This window comes from Vespula pensylvanica, chromosome 2 (genome assembly GCF_014466175.1).
Source record: "Vespula pensylvanica isolate Volc-1 chromosome 2, ASM1446617v1, whole genome shotgun sequence".
NCBI lineage: Eukaryota > Metazoa > Arthropoda > Insecta > Hymenoptera > Vespidae > Vespula > Vespula pensylvanica.
Window position 1 is genome coordinate 8505392 of NC_057686.1, and position 11675 is coordinate 8517066.

Sequence of the window (11675 nt, forward strand, 5' to 3'; positions counted from 1 at the left end):
TTAAAGAATGCAGAATATAGTAGTAACATTCGGATAATAAATAACCAGATCGCTTTTAACTTAAGATAAGAAATATTTCTTTTTTACTTTGTTTTAATTTTAAGAATATCCTTGAGTGGACCGTATTATGCATCATCGACATTATACATGCAGACTTTTGTTAATTAATGTAACAAAATAATGTTCAAAGTAAGTTCAATATGTCGCTCTTTGCGAATTTCGTTTAGACATCGCGAAAGAGGTTGATGCACGGCAGCCAATTAGCCGTCCATGTTTCCCAGAAGATACCGGCGACTCTTGGGTAAACGCAAATAAGCGACTTGGAAATTTTCGAAGCTCCTGGAGTTCTACGAGAAAGCGCGTGGCAACTGACGGCTAAAAGAGACACCAAGGGAAAGAGAGAAAGATAGAGAGAAAGAGAGAAAGAGAAAGAGAGAGAGAGAAAGAGAAAGAAAGAGTAAACTAAGAGCAAACGAATGGCGAGGAAAGGAGACAAAGATAAAGAGAAAGAGAGAAAAGTACGGCAAGTTTACATTTAATTAGTCGGTCGCCGGTAACTATGCTTGAAAGACCACAGAAGGAAGGTTCGCTTGCAACGGCGAATCGCCCATTTAAATGCCCTTTTTCCGCTCTTCTTGCCGATAGCTAGCGAGCTGCCTAGTCGTTCTCCCAGCTTGTAATTGCCGCATAGAAAATGAGATTCTCCGATGTCTTCCTTCCTACTCCTTGCTCTCCACACCCTCCTCGCATCTTCCGATAATTTCCTGTGAAGTAAAGTGAACGCTCTCAGAAGAGAGTCCCATTGTTTTCCTCTTCTATCGAAGAAATTCAACGTTAAAATAAAGGGAATATAAAAAGAGACTAAAGGACAAAGATGTAAAAATTGATAGAGAAAGAGAGAAGAGAGAGAGAGAGTCGAGATAAAATGATTAAAAATCGTATTCTCAAGAAAAACGATACTCTAAGATTCTCCGGTTCGTCATTAAAAAGATATCGCTTAGGCTGTTAATTAGATCGATCAATAATGGCGGAACTACTCTCTCTACCTCTCTCTCTTTCTCTCTTTCTTCTTCTTCCTTTCTATCAGGCTTGTTGAAGGGCCGAAGATCAAAGACATACCGAGAGTGAATGGTCGCTTTTCCCTTCTAATTATAGAGAATTTCCTCGTCAATTTACACATCTTGCTGTCAACGCTTCCGACAATATCACTAGCTAAGGGTGGAAAGTAAGATGAAACTTTGAGAACTCCCACTATGTTTTCCTTGGAAATACCAACTCGATGATACGAATAGTTTGATTTCTTCAAACCTTTGAGTTTTATATATATATGTATGTATGTATGTATGTATGTATGTATGTATGTATATGTATATGTATATATATAAAATACACACATATATATATATAATATACACATATATAATATACATATATATCTTATTTTTTTTATTTCAAATAATGTATTAGTCAGCTTTTCTGCCAGATGAAGTAGAAGGAGAAATAACTCTCGTTTCTCGGTCAACGATTAACGGTCATCTGCAAAAGCAAAATGGCCACGCCTGCTGGAGCAATTAGGCAGCTTTATAGCCCGTGAAATCAGATGCGACCGTTCCATGGTCCTTTATCTCAACAGTATTCGTATTACTGAGTCAAGGCATTACCTTCGAAAAACAACCAATATAAATAATATTCCCTGCTAAAACGTATCTTCTATTTCTGAATGAAATAAAATATATTTTACTAATTACTTCAAATTTTTTTTCTTCCTTCACGAATCTTATATATTTATATATTCGTCTAGTTTATTCTTATTACGTTCGTTTCTTATTACGTTACGTTCGTTTCTATTCTTTCCACACTTTTCGGTTCACTTTGTTGGATCCTTTAATAAATATCTCTCTTACTCACTCCCTTCTTCTCTTTGCAAGCTCAAATGCGTCTCGAAGTAAAGGAAGTAAGGAAGGAAGCCGGGCCCACGTCTTGAATAGGCTGCTACGAGCCGACCCTTCTCGTACATTCCCCTCCTTCGTTCTCGTTCAGCTTCGATTCGCGTTCGACAAGTAATTAGAGGAAACTTCGCTTCCTCTCGAGGGTAGCCGATATTCAACTTCTACCCCTCTCTCCCTTTTCCTTTCCTTCCTCGAACTCGCTCGTTTGCCGAACTCGCCGATAGGTAGCTACTTGGTGCGTAAAAAAGATAAACTTTTAATTTATTTAAAACTCGACCCCACGACTGTGGTCAAAAAAGAGAGAGAGAGAGAGAGAGAGAGAGAAAGAGAGAAAAAGAAGCTCTTACCCTCGGTTCTCGAGCCATACATATATACACTAATGAATTCTTATTCGATGTTGGTATTAAAGAGGTCGCGAATGGAGTTCGTAAGCTCTTTCATCGAGGGACTCATACATAAGCTATGCTACGGGCCTGAAACGAAAATTGGTGGAATGGTTCCGCCCCTGAAAGATGTTCTTGCCAGCTAAAAAAAAGCTTTCGCTCTCTACGAATTGGTTGAGAGGGCTGATAAACGTCGTAAATAAACGTTCTATATTCATTAAAAATTTTGTTTCGTTTATATGCACGTTCCTGATTTCAAATATTAACAAAAAATAAAAGATTAATTTTCCCTAACCATATATTCGGTTTTAACGCTTACGCTTTATATTTTCAAGCTTTCTCGAACGTGACTATTATCTATCCGTTAGATCCGATACACCCTCGAAACCCTTTCGATAGTCGACTTTTAGGCTTCCCAAAGGATTATCTTTCGTGAACGGATGTCCACTTTACGATATCACGCTAATCGAAATGAACTTCGAAGTGAAGCTTTTGCGTCGAATGCTCTCAATTTTCTTCCACTTCGTTCCATGTAGTAATAAAAAAAAAAAAAAAGAAAAAAGAAAAAGATTCAGCAAAATGTCGACTTTCGAGGTTCAATATTTCGTTGAGTCGAACGTATTTTCAAGCAAACCTTGGGAACCGAGAGAGGAAGATACGCGCTGGCAGCGATTTTTCCTGGAAATGGCAGACAGTAATATCGCTAATACATTTTTCGAGGTAGTGGCTGAACAGTTATCATCATCTCGACCTCGTAACAAGTAGCTATGAGCTTTTTACGCGCTCTCACCATCGTGGCTTTTCGCTGGAGATCAAAGCGGATCCGTCATCGGACTTTTGCTTTCTCTATTTCTCCTTCCTCTCTCTCTCTCTCTCTCTCTCTCTCTCTCCCCCTCTCTGTTACAAATTTCATCTCTCTCCCTCTCTTTATTCCTCTCTTTTTATACGCCACGTGTACATCTCGTATACCTGTGTACGAGGGATTCGTAGCATCAAACAAATTTTCGGTTCACAACGATCAAAACATTAATTTTACTTTCATCTTAATAATTTATTAAGATAGAACTTAATTAAGAATAAAATGTCAGGTCAAAAAGTTACTGAACTTTGATTAAAACGTAATAAAATTAATCGGCTACCAGCAATATCGGAATTAAAAGTTTGTTTTCGTTAATATTATTTCTTTTTTCTTTTTAAGTAGGAAAAAGTCCATTATTCCTGAGATGCGAACGATCTTACCTTATTAATTTATCGACTCGCGGTGGAGCTAGCATCCCGGAGCTTGGAATACTCGCAAACTCGTTGCGACGAGGTCCCGTCGCGTTACGGAAATATATCAGGGAACCCCATCTTCGCGAGTACGTCCGGCTCAATTAACGGCAAACACCGTCGAGGGGTGCGCCTTTTCTCCTTGCCTTACTTTTATACATGAAACTAAAAGGGAGGATAAGGGGGAGAGAAAAGTAAGCTCGTGTATATCCTCTGAGTTAACGTGTGCCAGGGGAGACACTTTTGCGTATCAACGATGATCTGTACTGCTACCTTACAAATTAATTCAAATAATTTTCGAAATGAGGATTATTATAATAATTTTACATTATCGCGCTATAACATAAATACTTTATATCAATGTATTATAAACATATTTTTGGATAACTTCACAATAAATAGATGTAGCGAAAATAAATTCTGATTCAAAGAAATAAATTATAAAATTTAAAACGATTTATTACTGGAGCAATAACAATTTCAAAAGGTATAACGAACAGAGTGAGAATATCGTAAAAGATGTTGTTGAGTGTGCGTTGTCGGCAGCATTACGGTCTTTATCGGAATCATAGTGATCGAATATCTTATAAGCTAAGGGATACGTTATCCAGTGTTTGTAATATAAAACGTCCGTGTAAATTCCAGGAAGTTTTGGTCTCGCACAGCCCTCTCCGGCGGAAACGATACCCATTATAACACCGTTGCAAACCATTCCACCACCAGAATCACCCTGCGAAAAATAATTACGATGCTTTAGAAAACTTTTACCCTAGGGAAAAGAGTGTACATTACGAAAAAAGGAAATTTTATTTCAGTACGTTTCGGTACATACCAAAATAGATATTAAAATATGATATACACAATATAAATGAAATAGTAATGGCTTATGAACGATAATAGTGGAAAATGTTATTTGATACAAATAGAAACCGATTGATAGTTGCTCGAGAAATATATTCTTATAGCTTAATAATCGATTCTTCGTTTGGTCAAACAAAGTTTCGAGATAACGAATGCGAGAAATTGTATCGCTCGATAAGCATCATAAAGCGAGTAAACTAATATAAAAAACGACTAAATAAAATGTTTTAAATTTAATCAAATAAAATTTAATTTATGATGAAGATCAATCGATCGCAACAATTTGCATTTACATATTTTCTGGTCAAATAGTAGTTTTTACCTGGCAAGCATCCCTCAAGCCTTCCATATATCCAGCGCAATACATCCCTGGTGGTAAATTTGTTACTTCTACAAGGAGATTACGACAATCTTCCATACTCAAAATCGGCAGATCCACGTACATCAAATCGTTACTCACAGATGGAATGTTCTATCAAATTTTAAATAATTTTCTTCAAAATAATCGAAATAATAAAGATATTTTTTAATCTCACCTCTTCAGGATAGCCCCATCCTGATACTTGACAGATCGTACCAGGTGGAACTTGATCTGTAGGTAAAGGAATTGGCTTCAATTGTGGCGTAAATTCAAATGGTATTTTTAACTATAGAAAAAAAGATATGCGTAAGACGAAAGTAAAATTGAACAGAGTTTGTACATATATATATATATATATATATATATATATATATATATATATATGTATGTATGTATGTATGTATGTGTATGTATAAATGATACGATGAGATCAGCTTAAAGTCAGATTATCTTATAACTTTTAATCCTAACAATATCGGTAAGAAAAGAAAGATAAGATTAGATGTCGACTTTCATCGCTTCATTGTTTATTTATCGGAAATATGATAGACACAGGCGTTGTAAGTAACAAATTTCTAAACGCTTAGAATATATACATACCTCAAGTAGAGCAATATCATTTTCGTAAGTTTTATGATCAAATTTTTGATGAAGTAAAATCTCTCGAACGCCTCTTCTCTGACCAGTCTTCGTTGTGCGATCGAGTTGCAGTTCTCCGCCAACAACGAGAATGGTCCAAGGTTTAATGGGGACTTTGTTACTAAATAATTTATTGATTTTCCATTTCATTCCAAATGCTTTTTGTAAATTTTTTTATAGAAAAATATAACTACTCACAGATACATGCAATGTGCCGCTGTTAAAACGAATTTTTCGCTGATCACACTTCCACCGCAGAAATGACTTCCGGACCAAGTGCGTCTCAATGATACCTACTTGCATTAACGTTTTTATCCAATGAATTTATTTCGTAAGAACATGTGTGTATATATATCAATTCATTCATAATACATACCTGATGCGGAAATTGAGTAATAACTGCTTTAGTTCCATTCACTATACGTCCGGTAATATTATAGTTGATCCTTTCGACATCATCGTATAAATTAACTGTTTCACCTGACAAAACGCATATGATAAAATAAGATAAATAAATATAGATATATACGTAGAATAAACGCGTAGTTATAAATTCCATTCTATTTCGACAAGCGACGAATAATTTTCCTTAATAATTATACTTCGAACGTTATCTTCTCCCTCGAATAAAATTTCAGTCATATGCTTGCCGATTGGTCGGTCAATTAAGGTAATTGCAATTTTCGTTGTACCCTCGGTTTCTCTCAAAGCGACGTATTTTCAGTCGATTATGCATATTAACTTTCCACATGAAATAATTACGCGGACATTCGAATTTTCATGATAATATCTCGTGGACAGTGCGCGATAGAAAAAGGGAAGGGTAAGAGAAAAAATATCGAGGGAAAATGCTTGCGGACGACGTGGAACAACAACATTGGGAGAAAATTAATTATTCGTTTTATTATATCTTCATGTTATGCAAAACGTTTGATTCGGGCTTATAAAATCCATACAAATTTCAATTTTTTACTCACCTTTTATGGCAATCGTCTCGTAAAAAAGAAAAGTAACGATTATAAAACTTAAAAACTGTGAGTGTAAAGGATAAAGCAAGTGAATTCCCATTATGCAGTACTCGATAAGAAAATCACTGAAATCACTGTTCGTCCAGAACCTCAGATCACACGATACTAACGATTGAAAATCTTCTGCTATCTGACGTTCCCAGAACGTTTAACAAAAACTTCTATTATCGTAGCGCGATAATCAGTTATCGCTTATAGCATCTTGCTGTAATTTTTATCGTAGTGCGTGGGTAATGGCGAAAAGTTCATCATGGAAAAAATTCATACAACGTTTATTAGTAAATTAATTGTATAAATATTTGTATATTTCATTGAACTATCAAGTTAATTAAAATAATAGTTGAACTACAAATAATACACAAATAAAAATTACTAATAATTTATAATGCAAAGCATCATGTCGTATGAAATTTTTATCTATTTTCTAGTTTTGAGGTTATCATAAAACTAACAATAACTTCTTTGCTCACCCAAATAGCCATCACTACCGGATCTTGATCGTTCCACTGACATAAATCTACTACGTTTCCCCACGCACGTGTACATACACACGCACAAAAGATGTGACCGTAAATCCAGAACGCCCGGTTATCAATTATCATAATCGTAGACATACTAATTATAAATTCGCTGCGATATCAAGCATATATTGATATCGAAATTAATCGAAAACTACGCTCTACGAGCACTCCATGATTATACTTGACACGATCAGGATCTTTTATTATTAAGAAAACAGTGTCCGTTAAGAGTGTGACAGTAGACATTGAGGAAATCGGAATATTTTATACTCTTTTTCTTTTTATTTTCTCTATTTTTATCCGTCTTTTCGATCACCGTGCAATAAATTTGAGGATCACTGTCGGATATAGGAATTTGTTTATTTTCTTATCCTATAAAATATGAGAATATTTCTTTTTCTTTTATTCAGATTTCATCTGTCTGACCTATCTCTCATTTTATTTTTGAAAAACGAAAAGCGAAAAGGTAAAACGCTTGTATAGAGAATGTAATATTAATAATCAAAAACAATGAGTAAAATCGATAAAACAAACTCAAACGAAAGCCGTATCAGAAATGGATCGGTAAATGTTTTATCGCCTATCAATTATCGTGTTTATAAAATAGCATCTCGTAGAGATATCCCAAAAATAATTTCAATTAAATGTTTCTTATCGAATAAAATTGATATCTAAAATAAATGTACGCGAAATGATACAAGCAAAACCTTTTATAAAAAATCAAAATCGTTAAAGATATTAAAAAAACATAACAATACTTCAAAAACATAGTATCTTTTAAATTGGTCTCGATTATCTATCTCTTCAATAAAATAACGAGATCGATACGAGATTGGATACTGCGCATGATATAAAAAGTTCCAAAGAAAAGAATTTTCTATCTATTTTACGTTCCCAAGTTCGAGGATAGTACGGTCTGCAAATAATGGAATTTCCAAAGTAAGATCATTTTTCTTTTGGTTAGGGTTATTCGTTAGGCATATCCCTAAATTGCAAGTTCTCAACGAGTATCCAACATGCAAAATATCCTGCATTCAAGATACCATCGACGTAGATCAGCAAAATATTCTTGGCCTTGCCAAGCTTCCGTGATTTAAAAACTTGCATTTAAAAAAAAAAAGAAAGAAGAAAAGAAAGTAAAATGTAGAGAAAGTGAAAAAAGAGTATTAATAAATTCTACATTTATATGATAAATTATATTATATATCCTTAAGTTATGAAATATATGAAAAATAATTTAGATGAAAAATACAGGCAAAAAAAGAAGAAAAATAAAGGAAAAGAGAGAAAGAGAAAGAGTTGTGAATAAAGGGTAAAGAAAGAGAAAGAGAAAAAGAGAGAGAGAGAGAGAGGAAGGAAGGAGGAGGAGAGAGAGTGTACAGAGCTGATAGGAGCAGCCATTTCCCATTCCAACCATCATAAGCCCCCATACAAACGCTACGTACAATCTCCGTGCAGCCGACGAAGCTATCGCAAGGTTCGTGGTCTTGTCTACGCATCGGGATCGCGTTAGATCGGCCAAACTGCGTGTCTACATACATATCGATTCCAACACGCTCTTCTCTCTTCGTTCTTCGTTATACCCGTTTTCCCAAACCCTAAAGTTCGAATACATCCTATGTTAAAATACACGCCGGCGGTACCTACTCCCGTTAATAGACAGAGAGACGGTCGAGCACTTAGACGAAGGTTAATAACGAGCGAGAACTATCGTCGAAAGCCTACGAGCTTTGTGGTTCTTCTACCATCGGTGATGAGCTTTTTCTTCCTTTGCAAGTAGCTACGGCTCATTCAAGAAGTGAAAATTCCAAAATAAAAATGACTGAAATTACTATTCGAAATGGAAAATATCTTTAGAAAATACAAGGGAAGAGAGAAAGAGAGAGAGAGAGAGAGAGAGAGAGAGAGAGAGAGAGAGAGAGAGAGAGAGAGAGAGAGAGAGAGAGAGGAAGAAACACATTTTCCAACACATTGCAACAAAATATCAGGATACTTTATCGCAATCAACAGTAATTAGTAACGCACGAGAAGCACAAAAAAGCGAAATATATACCCTGTGTTGGGTTGATTGCGTCTGACGGGACATGCCATAAACTTATTGCTCCTCGTATCTCATCCACGTACATATGTACATGGTATGTATTTGCGTGCGTATTACGAATCTGTGAAGGCAAGCAAAGTGGTATTAGTAGATAGAGCCGTGCGTGGGCGACCGTAGAGAATATGGCCGAGGGTACTCTCGATCTCACCCGCGAAATTTAAAGGCTCTCTGCCTTGGGGCGAAGGCCTTGAACGAATATTAAGCTGATCGCGTACATCGAACAACGAAAGGTCCAGAGTAAAAAATGTTCCCATTGTTCGTGACCTTGAATCGATAAGAGAAAACGTGATATAGGAGTAGACGATTCGATTAGATATTTTGAATAAACAATGTAACTGTTGGCGAAATTTTATTTGATGAATGATCTATTGAATATACTATAAAAATATTTACTCTTCGTATAAATTAAAAGTTATATCTTTTCTTACATTTATTCTTCTGAGAAAGACTACGTAACTCTTTCTCTCTTTCTCTCCTTCTCTCTCTCTCTCTCTCTCTCTCTCTCTCTCTCTCTCTCTCTATCTATCTATCTTTATCTTTATCTCTATCTATCTATTTCTTTCTTCTTCCTTTTTATCTCGTCTTAGCTGATACACAGTCTCTATCTCCTTTCCGATGCCGCCCACTACTACGACCGAGTCACTCCTCTCTCACACCATTTTCCAACATTCCTTCCACTCCCTCCTCCTTCGTCCTCCTCGAGCCAACTCTGCTGCTACCTTCTATGAGCTTCTTACAGCCGGATCGCGGAATCATTCTCGATGGTACCGAGGATAATGTTTATGGTACATAATGATAAGGAATGGTACGTTGAATCTAACCACTCCGAGAATCTTTCGATAGATAGCGAAATATTTATTCTCGCTAGATTTTAACTTCTCAGATAACTCGATATTCGATGATAATAATACTTATTTATTTATAAATAAAAAAATGATTAATTCGATGATTTGTTCGATTTGTAAACTTTATTCCATTAAAATAATATTAATTTAAATTTCATTTTTGAATCAATGTATAAAGGAGAAGTAAAATGTTCGTTCATATCCACAAATGTTTAAAAGAATAAAACATATATATATATATATATATATATATATATATAATATATACATACATGGACCGTCAATATTACTAAATAATTCGAAGGGAAAGAAAGAAAAAGTGCATAAAGTTATTCTTAAACATTTCAACGAAGTTCGAAACGGAGTAGATATATCTAGCTATGAGAAACACTTCGACCTTGACAAAGTGGCGAACTCACGACCCTATTCGTCGGAGCCCTTCTCTCTCCCACACACAGACACATAAAAACATGCACATTCATGCTTGAAGACCGTTCCACGACGCTACCATCCGGTGTGTGGTGGAAGGAGGAAGAAGGTAACCTTGACTGGAGTGCAAGCAGTTAAAGGGCCGTTCAAGGCCTACCAGACGATCCCTCTCTCCCAGTCCATCGTCTGGCTCGGCTGGTCGTTACGCTTCGCCAAGTGGACGATGGATGAAAACTCGCAGAACGGAACCTTTTCCATTCCCCGTACAAATACGAGTTCGCCTACAGCAACCACCCATTCACCCTCCACCTCCTTTTATCTCGTTCGGAGAACAAACTCTAGAAACGCGAATAACGAGCAAAAATCTCTTGCCTTTTCTATGCATTGTTTATTCTTATTCAGCCCATTAGCCCTTTGAAAATTTAATCTTCAAACATATCCTTTTTCTAATAATTATATTTTAAATAGAAAATCTGCTTGATAAAGAGATTTTATGAACTATATCGAAGCACCACTTTATTTAATTTATCTCGTTAAAGATTTCAACTCTTTTATTAAAAAAAAAAAAGAAAAGAGAAGAAGAAAAATGAGAGAGAGAGAGAGAGAGAGAAAGTTGTTCCATGATTTCCATTTCCCTTTATCCGTTTTATTAAAAATTTAAAAAGTTATTTTTTCTCTAATTAATTTTTGGCATTTAGACAGGGAACAAGAGTGCAAAAGAGAACAACGAAGAATTTTAATTAATGCCTACATCGAAAGATGAAAAAGAACGCATCTTCTCGTCAGGATTATTTCATTTCCAGCCGTGCACAGTCCTACGTACGTATGTACGTATATATGTATATATGTATGTATGTGTGTACATACATATACCTCGGTTAAGCGAAATTCAAGCGACTCGTACTCGACCCAACCGCTTTCACTGGGCTTGCGATAGGGCGACGGTTATCGAATTCTACTTCAAAGTCGCTCTCTTTGTGCCAATACGCATCCCACGTGGCTGAATTTTTTATACGATTTACCATTTCCGTCCTTGTGTGTGAGCGTATGCAATGAAGAAGAGAGAGAAAGAGAGAGTATGAGAGAAAGAGGAAAGAAGCGAGAAGTAACGCGACATTTCGAAAGCATCTTCGAGCCCTTTTCCCTAGTGGTAGGCGTGCGGCTGACGGCCCTTTGGCTTGTACCTCCTTGAGAAAAGCCTCTTCTCGATGTAAAAATTGGGTTGCGTCTTTCCACTTTTTCGGACAAAAAGACTACCCTCCAACGCCCGAAAAATTGCGTTTGTCGTA

The 11675-nt window shown here is 36.0% G+C and overlaps 1 protein-coding gene across 1 annotated transcript; it reads right to left on the minus strand.

The window, feature by feature from the left end:
- Nucleotides 1-4035: 4035 nt before the first annotated feature.
- LOC122638042 (trypsin-2-like) lies at nucleotides 4036-6617 on the minus strand. Its single transcript, XM_043830662.1, has 7 exons — nucleotides 6440-6617; nucleotides 5839-5942; nucleotides 5661-5755; nucleotides 5424-5583; nucleotides 4999-5109; nucleotides 4785-4934; nucleotides 4036-4331 (listed from the first exon to the last, which is right to left on the minus strand). Exons 1-7 carry the CDS (start codon nucleotides 6528-6530, stop codon nucleotides 4062-4064), a joined length of 981 nt encoding a protein of 326 aa, XP_043686597.1. The 5' UTR covers nucleotides 6531-6617; the 3' UTR covers nucleotides 4036-4061.
- Between the last annotated feature and the right edge of the window lie 5058 nt (nucleotides 6618-11675).

Excerpts from the sequence above, each read along its gene's own strand:
- LOC122638042 (XM_043830662.1), bottom strand. The coding sequence starts at position 6,530 with ATGGGAATTCACTTGCTTTATCCTTTACACTCACAGTTTTTAAGTTTT. Across the intron at positions 5,584-5,660 it reads GCGGCACATTGCATGTATCT|TAACAAAGTCCCCATTAAAC; the intron begins GTGAGTAGTTAT and ends TAAATTATTTAG. Across the intron at positions 4,935-4,998 it reads GATGGGGCTATCCTGAAGAG|AACATTCCATCTGTGAGTAA; the intron begins GTGAGATTAAAA and ends AAAATTTGATAG.